Consider the following 21698-nt stretch of genomic DNA (forward strand, 5'->3'; position numbering starts at 1 on the left):
GAGCTTGCTCTCAGGGTTCACGCGTAGGATTTCTTTGGACTGTAGTGGGAAAGTCCTATCCCATCAGTGCGCTAGTACCCCGGTTTTGGAGCAGGTTGGGGATGAGACTTGAAGTCTTCACCCCAGTCGGGTAAATTACCGGAACGCGTGAAGCTACTTTCCAGCCTGGGGTCCACGTACCCAGTCGTGCCCTGGCCCCTGCTCGGTGATAGCTCAAGGCCGCTGGCTGCCCTCCTCGGCAGTCCGTGCCCCTTGACACTGTCCCCTGCGACCGGGTTCCAGCTCCTACCAGGCCCAGGCCAACGTCTGCCACCTAGTATACAGGAGCTCTCCTCTGTGGCCTCTCTTCATGAGAGCCACTTCACCTCCTCTCTCCTCTGAACTCTCAACACAACTATCAACTCAACTGACACTGACACTGTCCTCACTTTCTCCTCACCAACCCCCATGTGGGCGACCCTATTCCCTTCAGGCCCCCCAATGGTGTGTCTGGTAGGTTCAAGTGGGAAGTGTTCCTAGGATTTTGATTGGACAAGCTGTTAACAACACCAAAGGCCTGGGATCCGTTAACCAAGGAGGGTGGATACTGTGCAGAAGGGCAGATTGCACAATACCCTGTGACGACCTGATAGGCCAGGGCGTCACACTTGAAACGTGGAACGACAAACAACCTGCACCCTCAACAATCAACGATTTTTTGAAAATGAACAACGTGTCAACGATGGATGATTTGGTGAGTATTTTCCATCGCTAACGGCCGTTCGTTGGTGTCACACGCAACAATGTCGCTAACGATGCCGGATGTGCGTCACGGAATCCGTGACACTGGCGATATATCGTTAGATACGTTGTTGCGTGTAACGGGGCCTTAAGTCTCAATGATATAATCCTTTTGTGGCGCCCCTGACCTGGTCAGGCACCACTGAGTACTGCACCCATGCTGGGGACAGTACAATACAGGTAATCCAGAAGGCTGACAGGGGTGTGGTACACAGGCGCATAGTAATCAGCTCTCACACATGTACCCATGAGAGGACCCCTGGGGATCCCAGGAGGGGGAAAAGCCTTGACCTTCACTGGAATAGTGGAGGGGGCCAAAAGCCTCCATCTCCTCTCAAGGGGTGTGGTAAGAGAATCTGGTTGCTAGGTGGCGTAGGCAAGAACAGGAGAGGAGGGGCAGTGAGTCAGTTAGAGCAGAACTCCATAGGGCTCAGTGAGGAGCAGACCTGTGGGGCTGTTGCTGTCTAACAGCGACCGCGCAGTGGCTACTGATGGGGGAGAACGGTCAACTAGGAGTGCTACCCGAAATCCATCTTCAGCTAGAGAGAGAGCAACGGAGTGGGAAGTAAGGAGACTGCTAGAGAGTACCAGGCCCAAACGGGCGGCAGATCCCGAAGCGGAGATAGATCCAGCTTTCTTTTGCTAAACCTGCCGGTGTGGGGCCCTCAAAGCCCACACCACAACACCACAAAAGCCGCAGCCACGTAGCCACAGTTAGGGCCCATAGCTCACAGGAGGCAAGAAGCTGGAGTGATCTGGCCCAGGCAACAAGCACACGGCAAACGAAGGGGAGTGAGGCTTCAGCAACTTCCCTGGGTGACCCCCATAGGGACTCAAAGTCGGGGTCACCCCAAACCACCAAGGGCTAAGGAAGGCGAGTTAGTAGTCACCCTCACAAGTCAGCCTGAAGGACACCTGGTTCCCGCCTGGTTCATCCCAGCTACGCCCGGGTTACTCACCCTGCCACCTGAAGTGAGTAAAAACCCTGAAAGACATTCTGCCTGTGTGGAGTTATTCTGCGCCTTGTGGTACTACGCACCTACATCGGGCCCTGGGGCTTGCCTCACTCTCAGGAGGCTATTCCAACTAACTGCACATACCATCAGCCCCAGGCGACCCTCAACCTGCAGTGGCGGTCCCTACTGGCCGCAATACTGAGAGTGGCGTCACGACAAGAAGAAGATCTCCTACCTGTGACCAGATCCAGCCGAGTGGAGTCCCTGAAGGTAATGCACCGACACAATACTTGCGGGGCTTCACACTTTCACCAATGAATCTCCTCAGTATACAGGACTGTGCAGGCAATATTGCTTATTTCTACTGACACAGCACATGGCAAGTGTCCCGTTTGCATACTGTTACCGTAATCATCTTTTTTTCTGGCTGCTGACTATTGAAGGCATAAATGATATAATTTCCTAAATCTGTAAAAGAGAACTAAGTTGTAAAAATAATTTTCAGTAAGATTTGAGATATAATGACCACAAGTGCAGTCTGTCGGAAACAACACCTATAGCGCCTCCATTACTAACAGGGCTGGATCCAGAGTTTCATGGGCCCCGGGGCGAAAGAGTCTCAGTGGGCCCCATCTACACGCAGACACGCACATACAGATACATAAACTTACAGGCACATGTACATATACAGATTTGAAGACAAATTCACAAAAATACATATAAACAGACATACAGTCATATGAAAAAGTTTGGGCACCCCTATTAATGTTAACCTTTTTTCTATAACAATTTGGGTTTTTGCTATTTCAGTTTCATATATCTAATAACTGATGGACTGAGTAATGTTTCTGGATTGAAATGAGGTTTATTCTACTAACAGAAAATGTGCAATCCGCATTTAAACAAAATTTGACCAGTGCAAAAGTATGCGCACCTCAACATAAAAGTGACATTAATATTTTGTAGATCCTCCTTTTGCAAACATAACAGCCTATAGTCCAGTGATGGTGAACCTATGGCACGCGTGCCACCAGGGGCACGCAGAGCCCATTCTGCTGTCATGCGCGCTGTGTCCTCATCCTGCCGCTTTGAACTGCTGGCAAGGTCAAAGCTGTGTTGGAGCGGAGGAGACATTTCTTCTCGCTCTGACACTCCTCCACTCCTGGGCCGCAGGTCTGTTGCCTAGGAGACGGAGGAGCGTCAATAAGCGGCGCCGGTGTAATGATGTTTTCTGGCCGCGTGGGAACTGAGGACCCAGCGGCACGCAGCGGGGGAGCAGGTGCTGGAAGGTGAGTTGTGTGTTATTTCTTTTTTTTTTTTTATAACTTGTGTGCGGCTGTGCCAGGGGAGGGGGGGCAGCGCCAGCGTGGGGGAGACAGTGCCAGCATGGGGGGGAGAACACACATGCCAGCATAGAGGGGAGAACACACATGCCAGTGTCGCGGGCAGGGAGGGAACGCTGCGCTCACCACGCTCGGGTCCAGCGCTGCTGCTGCTGCTGCTCGGTGGCTCGAGCAGTGGGCCGGATCCGGCGCTCCTCGCCCGTGAGTGAAAGGGGAATAGTTTTTTTTGGGAAGTCGGTTCGTGACACCACCCACGGTGTGTGGTGAAGTTGGGGACACCACCGCTGCTCTGGACGGGGATCCCGGGAGCGATGACAGGGAGCAGCCGAGATGTTTCGCTCCCCTCCATGGGTAGGGGGATTTGGTGGTCCCGGGGCCCGGTGATGGCGATTGGAAGGTGGATGGCAGGAGCTGGGGAGGTGCAGGGTCGCGGGGGGCAGCGCGGTGCCAGACGGCACGGTGGTACTCACTCAGCCAGTAACGTAGACGGAATCTCTGGTAAAACAAACGGCTGGATGGACGGGTCCCACAGGCGGCTGCGGTGGTCACTCCCGGTAGGTTGGCGGTGACTGTCTCTCCCTGCACCTGTGTTGTGTTTCGGCCCCGATGGCTTCCCACCGGTAACCCGCTCCCCAGCGGTGTATTTGCCAGAGGAGCCCCTTTTTGCCCGCAGGCTCTGGCCCTGGGAACTCTAGCTGTGGCGGTAGCTGTATTTCCCTTCACGGTTGAGCGGTTGCCTTCAGTCGGGTCTTTTCTGCTGGGAAACCCCGGAGGTTCCCGTCGCTGACGGATTTGACCGGTTCAACGGCGACTCCAAGCCTGGTCGGGGTCCGTAGGCCCTGCCGAATGGTGCTGGCTTCTCTTCGCTCCCCGGTCCGGTACCGGCGGGCTACCGCCCGACCCCAGTCCTTACGGTTGTGCGTCAATCGAACTCTCCTGCAGATGGTCACCTCAATCTGCCAACCTTGCTCTCAGGTGCTCGGGCCACGTACCCGGACACGGTCAGTCTGCTCTTGCTCCTCAACTACCACTTCACTCTTGCTCCTCCAAACTCTATCTGACCTCCTTTTCCCGCCCCCAGGACTGTGAACTCCTCGGTGGGTGGGGCCAACCGCCTGGCTCCACCCCACCGGGTGTGGACATCAGCCCCTGGAGGGAGGCAACAAGGTTTTGTGTGTGTGACTGATGTGCCTAACCGGGGTGTGGGGGTGTGTTGTTGCAGTACCTGTGACATCCTGGCTTGTCCAGGGCGCCACACCAGCATGGGGGGGGAGAACACACATGCCAGCATGGGGGGGGAGAACACACATGCCAGCATGGGGGGGGAGAACACACATGCCAGCATGGGGGGGAGAACACACATGCCAGCAGGGGGAGAACACACATGCCAGCAAGGGGGGGAGAACACACATGCCAGCATGGGGGGGGGAGAACACACATGCCAGCATGGGGGAGAGAACACACATGCCAGCATGGGGGGGGAGAACATACATGCCAGCATGGGGGGGGGGAACACACATGCCAGCATGGGGGGGAGAACACACACATGCCAGCATGGGGGGGAGAACATACATGCCAGCATGGGGGAGAGAACACACATGCCAGCATGGGGGGAGAACACACATGCCAGCATTGGTGGGAGAACATACATGCCAGCATGGGGGAGAGAACATACATGCCAGCATGGGGGGGAGAACACACATGCTAGCATGGGGGGGGGAGAACATACATGCCAGCATGGGGGAGAGAACACACATGCCAGCATGGAGGGGAGAACACACATGCTAGCATGGGGGGGGGAGAACATACATGCCAGCATGGGGGGAGAACACACATGCCAGCATGGGGGGAGAACACACATGCCAGCATGGAGGGGAGAACTCACATGCCAGCATGGAGGGGAGAACTCACATGCCAGCATGGGGGGGGAGAACACACATGCCAGCATGGGGGGGGAGAACACACATGCCAGCATGGGGGGGAGAACACACATGCCAGCAAGGGGGGGGGGGAGAACACACATGCCAGCATGGGGGGGAGAACACACATGCCAGCATGGGGGGGAGAACACACATGCCAGCATGGGGGGGGAAAACATACATGCCAGCATGGGGGGGAGAACACACATGCCGGCATGTGGGGGAGAACACACATGCCAGCATAGAGGGGAGAACACACATGCCAGCATGGGAGGGGGGGAACACACATGCCAGCATGGGGGGGGAGAACACACATGGCAGCATGGGGGGGAGAATATACATGCCAGCATGGGGGGGAGAACACACATGCCAGCATGGGGGGGGGGAGAACACACATGCCAGCATGGGGGGGGGAGAACACACATGCCAGCATGGTGGGGAGAACACACATGCTAGCATGGGGGGAGAACATACATGCCAGCATGGGGGAGAGAACACACATGCCAGCATGGGGGGAGAACACACATGCCAGCATGGGGGGGGGGAACACACATGCCAGCATGGGGGGGAGAACACACATGCCAGCATGGGGGGGGGGACATACATGCCAGCATGGGGGAGAGAACACACATGCTAGCAAGGGTGGGAGAGAACACACATGCTAGCAAGGGTGGGAGAACACACATGCCAGCATGGGGGGGAACATACATGCCAGCATGGGGGAGAGAACACACATGCCAGCATGAGGGGGAGAACACACATGCCAGCATGGAGTGGAGAACACACATGCTAGCAAGGGGGGGAGAACACACATGGCAGCATGGGGGGGAGAACACACATGCCAGCATGGGGGGGAGAACACACATGCCAGCATGGGGGAGAGAACACACATGCCAGCATGGGGGGGAGAACATACATGCCAGCATGGGGGGGGGGGAACACACATGCCAGCATGGGGGGGGAGAACACACACATGCCAGCATGGGGGGGAGAACATACATGCCAGCATGGGGGACAGAACACACATGCCAGCATGGGGGGAGAACATACATGCCAGCATGGGGGGGGAGAACACACATGCTAGCATGGGGGGGGGAGAACATACATGCCAGCATGGGGGAGAGAACACACATGCCAGCATGGAGGGGAGAACACACATGCTAGCATGGGGGGGGGGGAACATACATGCCAGCATGGGGGAGAGAACACACATGCCAGCATGGGGGGAGAACACACATGCCAGCATGGGGGGGAGAACACACATGCCAGCATGGGGGGGGGAGAACACACATGCCAGCATGGGGGGGATAACACACATGCCAGCAAGGGGGGGAGAACACACATGCCAGCATGGGGGGGAGAACACACATGCCAGCATGGGGGGGAGAACATACATGCCAGCATGGGGGGGAGAACACACATGCCAGCATGTGGGGGAGAACACACATGCCAGCATAGAGGGGAGAACACACATGCCAGCATGGGAGGGGGGGAACACACATGCCAGCATGGGGGGGAGAACACACATGGCAGCATGGGGGGAGAATATACATGCCAGCATGGGGGGGGAGAACACACATGCCAGCATGGGGGGGGGAGAACACACATGCCAGCATGGTGGGGAGAACACACATGCTAGCATGGGGGGAGAACATACATGCCAGCATGGGGGAGAGAACACACATGCCAGCATGGGGGGAGAACACACATGCCAGCATGGGGGGGAGAACACACATGCCAGCATGGGGGGGAGAACACACATGCCAGCATGGGGGGGAGAACATACATGCCAGCATGGGGGGGAGAACACACATGCCAGCATGTGGGGGAGAACACACATGGCAGCATGGGGGGAGAATATACATGCCAGCATGGGGGGGGAGAACACACATGCCAGCATGGGGGGGGAGAACACACATGCCAGCATGGTGGGGAGAACACACATGCTAGCATGGGGGGAGAACATACATGCCAGCATGGGGGAGAGAACACACATGCCAGCATGGGGGGAGAACACACATGCCAGCATGGGGGGGGGAACACACATGCCAGCATGGGGGAGAGAACACACATGCCAGCATGGGGGGGAGAACACACATGCCAGCATGGGGGGGGAACATACATGCCAGCATGGGGGAGAGAACACACATGCCAGCATGAGGGGGAGAACACACATGCCAGCATGGAGTGGAGAACACACATGCTAGCATGGGGGGGAGAACACACATGGCAGCATGGGGGGGGGACATACATGCCAGCATGGGGGGGGAGAACATACATGGCAGCATGGAGGGGGGAGAACACACATGCTAGCATGGGGGGGGAGAACACACATGGCAGCATGGGGGGGGGAGAACATACATGCCAGCATGGGGGGGAGAACACACATGCCAGCATGGGGGGGAGAACATACATGCCAGCATGAGGGGGAGAACACACATGCCAGCATGGGGGGGAGAACACACATGCCAGCATGGGGGGGAGAACATACATGCCAGCATGAGGGGGAGAGAACACACATGCCAGCATGGGGGAGAGAACACACATGCCAGCATGGGGGGGGAGAACATACATGCCAGCATGGGGGGGAGAGAACACACATGCCAGCATGGGGGGGAGAACATGCATGCCAGCATGGGGGAGAGAACACACATGCCAGCATGGGGGGGAGAACACACATGCCAGCATGGGAGGGGAGAACACACATGCCAGCATGGGGGGGGAGAACATACATGCCAGCATGGGGGGGAGAACACACATGCCAGCATGGGGGGCAGAACATACATGCAATAATGGGGGGGAGAACACACATGCCAGCATGGGGGAGAACACTCATGCCAGCAAGGAGGGGAGAACACACATGCCAGCATGAGGGGGAGAACACACATGCCAGCATGGGGGGAGAACACACATGCCAGCATGGGGGGGAGAATATACATGCCAGCATGGGGGAGAGAACACACATGCCAGCATGGAGGGCAGAACACACATGCCAGCATGGGGGGGGGAGAACACACATGCCAGCATGGAGGGCAGAACACACATGCCAGCATGGGGGGGGGGGGGAGAACACACATGCCAGCATGAGGGGGAGAGAACACACATGCCAGCAAGGGGGGGAGAACACACATGCCAGCATGGGGGGGGAGAACATACATGCCAGCATGGGGGGGAGAACACACATGCCAGCATGGGGGGGAGAACATACATGCCAGCATGGGGGGGGAGAACATACATGCCAGCATGGGGGGGAGAACACACATGCCAGCATGGGGGGCAGAACATACATGCAAGCATGGGGGGAGAACACACATGCCAGCATGGGGGAGAAAACACACATGCCAGCATGGGGGGGGGAGAACACACATGCCAGCATGGGGGGGGGGGACATACATGCCAGCAAGGGGGGAGAACACACATGCCAGCATGGGGGGGGGGAGAACACCCATGCCAGCATGGGGGGGGGGAACATACATGCCAGCAAGGGGGAAAGAACACACATGCCAGCAAGGGGGGAGAACACACATGCCAGCATGGGGGGAGAACACACATGCCAGCAAGGGGGAAAGAACACACATGCCAGCAAGGGGGGAGAACACACATGCCAGCATGGGGGGGAGAACATACATGCCAGCAAGGGGGGGAGAACATACATGCCAGCAAGGGGGGAGAACACACATGCCAGCAAGGGGGGAGAACACACATGCCAGCATGGGGGGGAGAACACACATGCCAGCATGGGGGGGAGAACACACATGCCAGCATGGGGGGTAGAACATACATGCCAGCATGGGGGAGAGAACACACATGCCAGCATGGGGGAGAGAACACACATGCCAGCATGGGGGAGAGAACACACATGCCAGCATGGGGGGGGGAGAACACACATGCCAGCATGGAGTGGAGAACACACATGCTAGCATGGGGGAGAGAACACACATGCCAGCATGGGGGGGGGAGAACACACATGCCAGCATGGAGTGGAGAACACACATGCTAGCATGGGGGGGGAGAACACACATGCCAGCATGGGGGGGGGGACATACATGCCAGCATGGGGGGGGAGAACACACATGCCAGCATGGGGGAGAGAACACACATGCCAGCATGGGGGAGAGAACACACATGCCAGCATGGGGGGGGAGAACTCACATGCCAGCATGGGGGAGGGGAACATACATGCCAGCATGGGGGAGAGAACACACATGCTAGCATGGGGGGGAGAACACACATGCCAGCATGGGGGAGAACACACATGCCAGCAAGGGGGGGGGGACACACATGCCAGCATGGGGGGGAGGGGGAGAAAACACATGCCAGCATAATATATGTTTTTATATATATATATATATATATATATATATATATATATATATATATATATATATATATATATATATACACATATACATTTTTCAGAGCAGCACACCAAGAGATTATGATCGGGTGCAAAGATCCTTCACAGACAACATCCTACCATCCTACCATCCATTTAATATATTAAAAAAATTAGAAGGCAGCACTCCATGTTTCTTCAGGTTTGTTTTTCTTTAATGGCCCATAACACAGGACGTTTCGGTCAGGAACTGTTGGAGAAAGGTCAGTTCCTGACTGAAACATCCTTTGCTATGGGCCATTAAAGAAAAACAAACCTAAAGAAAAATGGAGTGCTGCCTTCTGATTTTTTTAATAAATATATATATATATATATATATATATATATTTATTTATATTTATATATATGTATATATATATATATATATATATATATATATATATGTAGTACAGTGCTACAAGTTGGGGGTCACAGCTGCAGTTTTTGTATACTTTCAGCTAAATGCTGCGACGGGTGGAACAATAGAGTCAAACATCTGATCTGGAGAGACAAAAGCTACTGTTTGGATAACCGCACTTGCTACTTTGCAGATAGTCTTTATATCATGGTTAGTAACTGGTAAGCGGGGTTGGCAGTTCTCTAGGAAAACCTTGGAGGCACAATTTATCACAGTCGAATATTTGCAACCTGGATCAATTAAATTCATTTTTGCCTATTGAAGGTGGTTGGGTACATTCAAAAACCACCTCCAAGGGCACCAACAGAGCTTTTCTCACTTCTGCTGTAAATGAAAAACTTATAAATAATCCAGTAAGTAATTAATTACATCTAGCTGGAAGTTGAGCCCCTAAATTGTGAGAATGAACTGCTTACATCTTTTCTTCTCTCTTTCCAGTGTATAATAGATGTGACAGTGAATCTAGTACCGAGCAAGAAGTCGAGAAATGTAAAAAACAGAATAGTAAGGTATGGAATGGTGCCAGATACTTGTGTACGTCTGTAACCATACACATCACAGAAAACTTTCCTTAAAGGGGTTTTCCTACTAACAAAGTTAATTTTAAACAATAGATGTTGGAATAATAATAATTTCCACAATTGGATGTGATTAAAAAAAGGTTCCTGTGCTGAGATAATCTTATATATGAAAATAAAATGAATTGATCAGCTCACCAACTTGTTGCAGTCCCGTAATGGAAGTCCAGCGCACGGATGGTTTGCAATACCCAGCAATAGCAAAGAAAATGTATATAAATCCAGCGCAGTCTTGTATTCAATAAACGTTTTTCTTCTTTATTAGTAGATAAGTGAGATACGTATATCCAGGGACATGCAAACAAATATTCCATAGCCCCAGGTCAGAGCGACGCATTTCAACAAGTTTCTTATTCATGGTCTAATCTTATATATGTGTCCGTGCTGTGTACTGTGTAATGGCTATGTCTGACCGTACAGGGACACGGTCTCATCATACCACATCTCCTGGGCCAGGGAGGACCCAAAAGAGAGTAGCGAGACATTACAGCACAGGATCACAGCTGATTCTTTTTGTGTGGTAAAACAAATTTCCCTACCTGTTTTTAAAATATGTTTACCTCAAAGAAAGACTAATTTGCGATCTATGTACTGTGTAATGGCCGTGTCTCACCATACAGGGACATGGTCTGATCATACCACATATCCTGGGTGGGATGGAAATAAAAAAGTATACAGCTATTACAGCACAAGATCACAAATAATTCTATGAGGTAAAACATTTTTTTAAAAACAGGCAGAGAAATGTTTTACCTCACAAAAAGAATCATCTGTGATCCAGTTATGTGCTATCTGTATACTCTCTTGCGTCCTCCCCTGCCCAAGCAGACAGATTCTGTCAGTGAAAAAAAAATCAGTCATCAGCACTGCATCATTGAATAACATTCATCCGAGTGCTATCCGTTAAAAATTTGGGTAGCACTTGCCCAATTTATACGGTGTTGTGAGCGATTCCTAAAGGGAATGAGCAGTTTTGCAATCAATATTACCTTAGTGATCCAATTTATCAAATATATAAAATAATATTACTTTGGAAATTGTTTTCAATGGGAAAAACCTGTTAAGTGTAGCTCTAAGTGTCACCATGGTTATTTGGGCTTTCTTTCTGCTATAGCACACTGATTTCAGCATTCATCAACATCAATACAATCCACCAATGTTATAATCCAAACCTACAGACCACTGACCAGTACTATGCTAAATCCACACTTACACACTGATCACATCCCATGCATACAGTTCACAAAGATATATGGAACTTTCTCAGTTGTTGGACCAGACTATTTAATAAAAAATAACTGACCCGGATGAAAAATTGATTAATTTCTCCAGAAAGTAAGGAAGCGTAAGAATTAAAGCTTCTTACCTTATGCTGCAGCTATTAGCATTACTTTCCCCAGAGGAACGATTTTCACTTAAGATCCGGATGGTATAATATCTGTCTGGGTCCCTGTTCATGAAGCCATGTTTGTGAGCAAAATACACTCCTTCTATGCCGTTGGAAATCCAAATTAATAAGATTTGTTTTACAAGCGCTTGGGAAATCATAACAGCACACACGCTTTGTGGTGTACTGAAGGTTTCTGCTTTACTACATCATGTGACTAGATTATATAGTATCCCAAACAAAGAAATAACTATGCACCAATAAGAATACTCACTAAGTAGGAAGTAACCCAAAAGCCATACTTTTTGTGCGAGTAGAGAATAGTATGGCTTTCGGGTTGCTCGCTACTTAGCGAGTATTTCTCATTGACTTACATTGTGCCCGCTACTCGTAACGAATATGAAAGTAGCGGACAGTACTCGCTAACAGCATAGAGAGTACAAATAGTTAACTACTCGCTCAACACTAACTACAAACAAATCTTGGATAGTCTGATCTTGTGTTTTTTCTAGTTTATTTGTCCTTTCCACTACCTGTTGGTTGTCAAAAGAGGGAATAGAGAGTAACATAGGTTCAGACTACCCAGAATTTGCTTGTAGTCTGTTACCATCTAGACGAATAGGTCAACATAGGAGCTGTGTACACAAAATATATACTATTTTTAATCAAGATCATTTGCAAAGTTGCTTATTTTTTAGTCCAGGTTTATGGCTTCAGAATTGTACATATCATTTAAAGAGAAAATTTACAGATATGATAGAGGAGCTTCTGTTTTGCCGATGGGGCCTGAAAACAATAATTGGTCACATAAATGTCCTTTACCTGTTGAACTGGACCTCATTTACATGGTAATTTGATAATATGATGTCTAAAATGTGAAAGATTCACACCAGAAGAATCGGTAGACATTATTATGTATATATGTATTTTTAGACCCTATGGTTAATTTTTCTACAGGATCCGCTGTGCATTTTCTTAAAATCGATTGAGAATATTACAGAAAATGCCTGTGAAGGAAATAAATCCAACACTTCAGTCAAGGTAAGAAAAGAACTGATGAGATTTGTAAGATTTTTTTATTTCCTATTATTCTGCTTTTGGGACCTAATTCAAAAATCCATAAACCTACGACTTACCATTTATATTCTTATGTATATGACATATGGTGAAGTTAAAAAAAAAGCATCCAGCAATCAATTATTAATACACACACACATATTATATATATATATATATATATATATATATATATATATATATATATATATATATATATATATATATATATATATATATATATATATATATATATATACATATATACACATATACAGGGAGGTCCAAAAGTAGGTGGACAGTATGTGTAATAGGTTTATGAAGGGGCAGATTTATCAAACATGGTGTAAAGTGAAACTGACTCAGCTGCCCTTACTTAGCAACCAATCAGATTCCACCTTTCATTTTCCAAAGAGTCTGTGAAGAATGAAAAGTGGAATCTGATTGGTTGCTAAGGGCAACTGAGTCAGTTTCACTTTACACCATGTTTGATAAATCTCCTCCTCCATAACGCTATTACACATACTGTCCACTGTACTTTTGGACCACCCTGTATATGTATATATATATATATATATATATATCAGCAGTGAAGAAACTGTGTACATAACTATATACAAGAAACCAATGATTTAAAAACCATACACAAATATATCAGTGAAGAAACTATATACATAAGTATACTTTCTTATATACTTATATATAACCATATAATAGCATCAGGCAATTAAAAAAAATGTGAGATGATAAAAATTATTGTTACCAGTGTGAAACATGTAGAGGGAGCGGAGAGCATACTGTCAGTCATTACATGTCTCACACTTGTAATCTCTGGAGGTAGAGGAGATCTGTGTCCGGCCCATAGATCTTAACACCTCATTTACATACAAGAAAAATGTGGATTTCTTTGGAATAAGACATCGGATCAGTTATTAATATATCATCTTATTCAGCTTTCTAATGACCTGCATGCCCATGTAGACGGCTAAGGAGAGTTGATCCTACAGACAAATCCCCTTTAAGCCATGTGCACATGTTGAGAATTTGGTAAGATTTTTACCTCCGTATTTTTAGCCAAAATCAGGAGTGGGTAAAAAATGTTTTGGCTTACAAATACTCAGGTAAAAAACTCACCAAATACTCAACGTGTGCACATGGTCTTAGAAGTAAACCAGCATCTAAGGCTATGTGACATAGCCTTAGATACCTATTTACTTTTAAGACCACGTGCACATTTTCAGTATTTGGTGAGTTTTTTACCTCAGTATTTGTAAGGCAAAACCAGGAGTGGAACAATCAGAGGAAAAGTATAATAGAAACACGGGCAACACTTTTGTATTTATTACCCACTTCTGATTTTGGTTACAAATACTGAGGTACAAAACTCACCAAATATTCAGGTACAAAACTCACCAAATACTGAGGTAAAAACTCACCAAATACTGAGGTACAAAACTCACCAAATACTGAGGTAAAAAACTCACCAAATATTCAGGTACAAAACTCACCAAATACTGAGGTAAAAACTCACCAAATACTGAGGTAAAAACTCACCAAATACTGAGGTAAAAACTCACCAAATACTGAGGTAAAAACTCACCAAATACTGAGGTAAAAAACTCACCAAATACTCAGGTAAAAACTCACCAAATACTGAGGTAAAAAACTCACCAAATACTCAGGTAAAAACTCACCAAATACTGAGGTAAAAAACTCACCAAATACTCAGGTAAAAACTCACCAAATACTGAGGTAAAATCCTCACTAAATACTTAACGTGTGCATATGGCCTGAAGATTATCTTTAAGGATGCTTTATTTTTTATTCCCAACCATTGTGGTTACCGTAATCTTTCTGACTTGCTAATCATTGTTTAACCAATTAGGTATGTATTTGACAATCTTTGCCTGCAATTTCTCTTCACCTGCCCAAGTTTCGATCATTGCTACATCTCACAATTTCGCTAGGACTGATGAGTAGAACGTGAAGTAAAATAGACCCCAAACATTTGCAGAAATCACACTGTTAGGCCCCTTTCACACGTCAGTGATTCTGGTACGTTTGTGCTTTTTTTTAAACGTACCAGAATCACTGACATACGCAGACCCATTATAATGAATGGGTCTGCTCACACGTCAGTGATTTTTCACTGCACGTGTCTCCGTGCAGCATACCCGCGTGTGCGTGATTGCTGCACGGAGACATGTCCATTTTTTTCTGGCATCACTGATGTTCCACGGACCACGCAGTGGTGTGGTCCGTGAAACATGTGCCAGAAAAAAACGTGCATTTAAAATAATAAACATTTTAACTCACCCGGCTTCAGCTGCGCTCTCTGCAGCCCGTCCTCCCTGCTGCTTCTAAGCCGGCTGATTACTGTCGCGCATCTTAATGATGCACGACACAGCCGACCCGGAAGCAGCTGCTGCAGGGGTCAGCGCCGACCGGATGCTGCATTGCGGGAGGATTCAGCACCACGGAGAGCGGGAGCGGGCACAGGTGAGTTGATTTCTAAGTGCAATCACGGGCCACGGAGAACGGAGCCCGGATTGCACTTAGACAACCCACGTGTGCCGTGAATCACGGCACACGCAGGGACATGTGCGTGTTTTACACGCCAGTGAAAAACGTCACTGTTTTTCACTGACGTGTGAAACGGGCCTTAGATGGGACAGCACTGGGGTGCAATTAAAGCAGTCACACTGGTCCATATGAAAAGACCTGTGATAGCTGGGGTCCCTGTTGGATATTTTGCAAAAGCTTGAAGTTAGAATGCATGTACAATAACTAGATTGATGACTTGGGACATTTGCCGTGTATTACGGTAGACAATACCAGTATTATTTTTAAAGTATTTGCATATCAACACTTCCTTTATGTTATCGGCTTTCCTATTAAATGTCCTATAATTCCTCATTTCCTCATCTTCATAGAAAGTGGCAACTCAGATCACTAACCTTCTCACTCAAACGTCTTTGAAAACATTCAATTCCACCGAACTCCAAACACTTGTCATTGTTGTCATAGAAAAAGTGGAAACTTCTCTACTTGCGACTTTTGCTACAGACCTCAGAGACCAAACAATAAACACTCCTGAAATCAGTGAGTAGCTAAACTTATGTTACCAATGTTGGGCATGTGGGCAGGGAATATACGCCGGTGTGAAGGAGAAAGATCACTGTGATTGCAGCAGAGTCCTAAGTATGACATTCTGGTTCCATCCAAATGTTCAACAGTCTCTGAACTGACCCAGTACTGATCCTGAGATTTTGACACACACATCTTTATGACTATACGTCCAGCAACTGGGATTACTAACCGAAAGATAAAGGAACATTTATAGAGGTTTGTGAGATGTGTTTAAACCAATGAGGACTTCTCTTAGGTTAGATGATGCCCTGGGAAGAACTTTTCCCTCTTATGGTGTACGATAGAGTGACTAAATAACTCTACTGAACCATTATCAAGACCGGTGTTTCTCAACTCCGGGTCTCAAGAGCCACCAACACTTCATGTTTTCGAGAATTCCTTAGCATTGCATAGGTGTTGGAATTATGCTCTGTGCAGGTGATTAAATTATCATCTGTACAATACTAAGGAAATCCTGAAAACGTGACCTATTGATGGCTCTTGAGGACTAGAGTTGGGGAACACTACTACAGGGAATTTTTACATGAATTCCAGCATAGCCCTGTATTAGGAGCCACCGGTATAACAAGTCAATTCATGACATTTCTTCCTTAATATTCTCCATCACCTGTGAGTGATATTGTTAAAAAGAAGACAACTCAGCCACAATCTCCACGTAAAGCTACAGAGCATCGTCACCGAGTCCAAACCTACTCTTCCATTAACATCAGTGCAGAAACTATTGCATGTCGTGGATTTCCATGGCAGAGCAGCTCCATGCAGCCATACAAGTATTGGCTGGAGTGATGTAAAGCCACCACCGCTGGAGTCTGCCTACTGCCGTATTTACTTTCAATTGTCTGGTCTGTAAATTGACCTGAGGTCTCTCGCTGTTCTGTCTGCCTTTACTAACGTGTGACAGAATGGCTGGTGGTAAAGGGATAACCAATATTAGTCTATTCATGACAATTCTTCACTCTTAAACATTCCTCCAGCGCTTTACATCACCAAGCACAATGCCAGGCATTGGATGGAGTGGTGTAAAGTCTCCACAACTGGACTCTGGAGCAGTGGAAACGTGGTCTTTGGTGTGATGGATCACACTTCTCCATCTGGCATCCCATCTGATGGATTAGTCTGGATTTGGCAAATATCAGGAAATGTTTTCTACCTGACTGCATTGTGCCAACTGAAATGTTTGGTGGAGGAGGTGTGGTTTTATCAGTAGTTGGCCTAGCCCCTTAGTTCCAGTGAAGGGAATTCTTTCCTTCAGAATACAAGCCATTGTGGACAAATATAGCTTCCATCTTTTGGGGTACAGTTTGGGGAAGGCCTTTTTCTGTTCTCCATGACTGTCCTAGTGCACAAAGCAAAGTCCTTAGACTGCTTTTGTGAAGCCCCGCTGATGCAGTGTCGGTGCATTACCTTCAGGGACTCCACGCAGCTGGATCTTGTCACCGGTAGGAAATCTTCTGTTTGTCGTGACGCCACTCTCAGAATTGCGGTCAGTGGGGACCGCCACTGCAGATTAAGGGATGCCTGGGGCTGATGGTGGGTGCAGTCAGTTGTAGTAGCCTCCTGAGAGTGAGGCAAGCCCCAGGGCCCTGTGGAGATGTGTAGAACTACAAGGCGCAGAATGACTCCACACAAGCAGGATGTCTTTCAGGGTTTTTACTCACAAAAGGTGGCACAGTGAGTAACCCGGGCGAAGCTGGGATGAACCAAGTGGGAACCAGGTGTCCTTCAGGCTGACTTGTGAGGGTGACTACCAACTCGCCTTCCTTAGCCCTTTTTGGTTTGGGGCAACCCCGACTTTGAGTCCCTATGGGGGTCACCCAGGGAAGTTGCTGAAGCCTCACTCCCCTTCAGTTGCCGTTTGCTTGTCGCCTGGACCAGATCACTCCAGCTGCTTGCCTCCTGCGAACTATGGGCCCTAACTGTGGCTACGTGGCTGCGGCTTTTGTGGTGTTGTGGCGTGGGCTTTGAGAGCCCCACACCGGCAGGTTTAGCAAGGAAAGTTGAATCTATCCCCGCACCGGGATCTGCCGCCCGTTTGGGCCTGGTACTCCCTAGCAGTCTCCTTACTTCCCACTCCGTGCTCTCTCTCTAGCTGAGATGGGTTTCGGGTAGCACCCCTAGTTGACCGTTCTCCCCCGTCGGTAGCCACTGCGCGGGCGCTGTCAGACTGCACAGCCCCAGGGGTCTGCTCCTCACTCGAGCTCCCTGAACTCTACACTGCACTGGCTCACTGCCCCTCCTCTCCTGTTCTTGCCTACGCCACCTAGCAACCAGACTCTCTTACCACACCCCTTGAGAGGAGATGGAGGCTTTTGGCCCCCTCCACTATTCCAGTGGAGGTGAAGGCTTTTACCCCTCCTGGGATCCCCAGGGGTCCTCTCAAAGGTACATGTGTGAGACCTGATCACTATGCGCCTGTGTACGACACCCCGGTCAGCCTTCTGGATTACCTGTATTGTACTGTCCCCAGCATGGGTGCAGTACTCAGTGGTGCCTGACCAGGTCAGGGGCGCCACATTCCCCCTTAGTTATCACCAGCACGTCCTCGGGCTGCAAGACAACATTTTAAAATGCATAAAACATTAAAACATGTAAAACATTTTAAGATCACCAGGTACCATACATCACCACCCTCCACCCACAAGTCCGTTAACCCACCCAAAACCCTCTCAGGAGGCAGGTCACCGGTCCTCTTGGTAACCAGATCTGGGCCATCCGCTTCCCCAGACCTTTCCTCCAATCTGCCTCTCCCGTTGGCCGCGCCTTCAGCCACTTCTGGCAGGATGTAGAGGCGGCTTTCATGGGCTGGTGGTTTCAGGGTATACCTGGCCTGGTGGATCCGCGCCTTCAGCCTCTTCTGGCAGGATGTAGAGGCGGCCTCCACAGTTGGTGCTGACCAGGTACCCTCTTTGTGGTGGAGAGCCAGGCCCCATAAACAGGCATGCTCTCTGGTTGCAGGTGAGCCAAGGCCCCATCATGGACGTGCCCCCCTGGTTGCAGACGAGCCAAGCCCCCTAAACAGGCTGGCCCTGGTGGTGGTACCCTCTGGTGTAAATATTTACACTGCGAGAGTTTGTGGCTATAGCCAGTTCATAGCCTTAAGGTTCATTTCTCACAATAGTTTATGTGGGCACATTGCTTAAACTTGAAAACGTTGCAAACTTCAAACTGGTCAAAACTTTAACTTTTCAACTGCTGTACTTCTTACTTTATTTACATGGATTCCTCCTCACCAGGGCTTGGGCCTGTAGGGCTGCGGCACCTGTTGCTTCCTTGACCTTTTTCCTCATCCGTGGTAGTCTCATCAGTAGGTTCTTTCTCTGTTCTTTCTCTATCTCTGTCTTTCCTTTCTTCTTCTGTGTCTGTTTCTTTTTCTTTAGGACATGGTGTCACATCAAGCGCATACCAGCCTCTTTCTCCTTGATGCATGGTAAATTGCACTGAATCTCCCATCCTTAGGTTCCTTCCAGGATGTCCTCTGGGCAAATTAGCTCTAACGTCCCTTCTATTGACAAAAATGCCTTCTTTTATACCTGGTGCTACTATGAAGCCGTATCCTGATTTTAGGCTGAAATCTTCTACTACTCCTCTACAAAGGGGTCCTCTGACCTGGGCTTTGGCTCTTCTCAGGAACCGTTTCTCCTGTAGGTCTCTGGCCGTTATCTCATCTTTCTGCTCTGGAGACTGCGGTGCAGGGAAAGACTGGGTTCTGCTACGGCGCCGTGTCTTGCGGACTGGATTCTGCGGGGTACAGCTTACAAGCTCCCAGGTGAGGCTTTTGGGCAGATCTTCTTCAGCAGACGGTGTCAGGTCTTCTTCATCCCAGCGGGAATATGGCAACATCTCCGGCTCTGGGCATGGATCCACTGCTGGTGGCTCCGGGGTCAGCTCCTCAGCTTCCTGGCCTCCCCTCCCCCTTAGTTCTTCTGAGCACTCCTTCGGTGGCAGTGCTGGGGATGGGCTTTCATCGGCAGGCCCGGACGGGGAACTCTTTGGCGTAGTGGCGGCAGGAGTTGCCTTGGGGGTGTGCGGAGGGAGCATGTACCGGTCCACCATCTCCTGTGGGAACTTGGCCTCCAGGTCAGCCTTCAGCTGCCAGTATGCGGGGTCCTCACCTACCAGGGATTTCCTAGTAGGGACTTCCTTAGACTGGGGAGCAGTGTCTGCTCTGGCCTTACAGGCCGGGGTAAATAAGGGTACGTCTGTCTTTTCTTGGCGGGCCGCGCCTGGCATGGCGGCGGCCTGGTCTTGGCGGGCCGCGCCTGGCATGGCGGCGGCCTGGTCTTGGCGGGCCGCGCCTGGCATGGCGGCGGCCTGGATCAGCGTCGCTGTTGCAGTGGGCTCTGTGCAGGCTGGGCTGGGCGTCGCTGCAGCGATCTGGGCTTGGCGGGCCGCACCTGGCGTGGCTGCGGCCTGGTTCAGCACCTCACTTGCGGCGCGGACGAGCGTTGCTGCTGCGGTGGGGTCTCGGCGGGCCGGGCCTAGCATGGCGGCGGCCTGGGTCAGCGTCACGCCTGCGGCGCGGATGAGGGTCGCGGTGGCAGCCGGTTCTTTGCGGGCCGAGCAGGGCATCGCTGCGGCGGCCTGGGCTTGGCGGGCCGCACCTGGCGTGGCTGCGGCCTGGCTCAGCGTCGCCACACCGGGCGCCTCTTCAGGGACTGCGGGCGTGACAGCAGGGGTCGGGGTATTCGTGCTGGCAGGGGCAACACTGGACTCACCCATCGGTAGCAGCATCGGAGTCTGAGTCGTCACCACCCGGTCTGGCACTCGGCGCGTGGCCCTCTCCTCGTAGGCCTGAACTGCCGCGGTCATCCACAGAAACTCCGTCCGTCCCTCTCTAATCAGCCTTCCGACCCTGGCTTCCAGTTGATCGCAGAACTCGGCGAGCTCCCGACACCACCAGGCAGCGGAGCCTGGCTCTGGGTCTCTGCACTCAGACGCCATTTTCTCTAGCAACAAGCTGCTGGCTTCTCTTCTGCTCCGCCGTCTCTGGACGCTTCCGCTCTCTTCACTAGCGAGGTCAGGACTCTGCAGGGGATCTCTGGGTAGCCACACCTGTTCGTGGGCGGTAACTTCTTCCAGCGCGGGCTGCTGTTGTTTTTCAGCGCGCTTTTCATGGTGGCAATATGGCGGCGCTTCCAATTTTTCAAGCGGACCGCCCAGGCACATGGTCACCTGTCTGAACAGGTCTAGTCCTTATCCTGTTCGTGACGCCAGATGTGAAGCCCCGCTGATGCAGTGTCGGTGCATTACCTTCAGGGACTCCACGCAGCTGGATCTTGTCACCGGTAGGAAATCTTCTGTTTGTCGTGACGCCACTCTCAGAATTGCGGTCAGTGGGGACCGCCACTGCAGATTAAGCGATGCCTGGGGCTGATGGTGGGTGCAGTCAGTTGTAGTAGCCTCCTGAGAGTGAGGCAAGCCCCAGGGCCCTGTGGAGATGTGTAGAACTACAAGGCGCAGAATGACTCCACACAAGCAGGATGTCTTTCAGGGTTTTTACTCACAAAAGGTGGCACAGTGAGTAACCCGGGCGAAGCTGGGATGAACCAAGTGGGAACCAGGTGTCCTTCAGGCTGACTTGTGAGGGTGACTACCAACTCGCCTTCCTTAGCCCTTTTTGGTTTGGGGCAACCCCGACTTTGAGTCCCTATGGGGGTCACCCAGGGAAGTTGCTGAAGCCTCACTCCCCTTCAGTTGCCGTTTGCTTGTCGCCTGGACCAGATCACTCCAGCTGCT

At 50.2% G+C, this 21698-nt stretch overlaps 1 protein-coding gene across 3 annotated transcripts in view; it reads left to right on the forward strand.

The window, feature by feature from the left end:
• LOC142304183 (adhesion G protein-coupled receptor E3-like) overlaps positions 1–21698 on the forward strand; it is a 125369-nt gene that overhangs the window by 45168 nt on the left and 58503 nt on the right. For all 3 annotated transcript variants that reach the window (XM_075346308.1, XM_075346309.1, XM_075346310.1), the window contains 3 exons: positions 10230–10300; positions 12714–12797; positions 15746–15914. In XM_075346308.1, the coding sequence (XP_075202423.1) occupies positions 10230–10300; positions 12714–12797; positions 15746–15914 (324 nt within the window). The remainder of the gene's footprint in view (positions 1–10229; positions 10301–12713; positions 12798–15745; positions 15915–21698) is intronic.

The sequence above is a fragment of the Anomaloglossus baeobatrachus genome, chromosome 4 (genome assembly GCF_048569485.1).
Source record: "Anomaloglossus baeobatrachus isolate aAnoBae1 chromosome 4, aAnoBae1.hap1, whole genome shotgun sequence".
Classification (NCBI taxonomy): Eukaryota; Metazoa; Chordata; class Amphibia; order Anura; family Aromobatidae; genus Anomaloglossus; species Anomaloglossus baeobatrachus.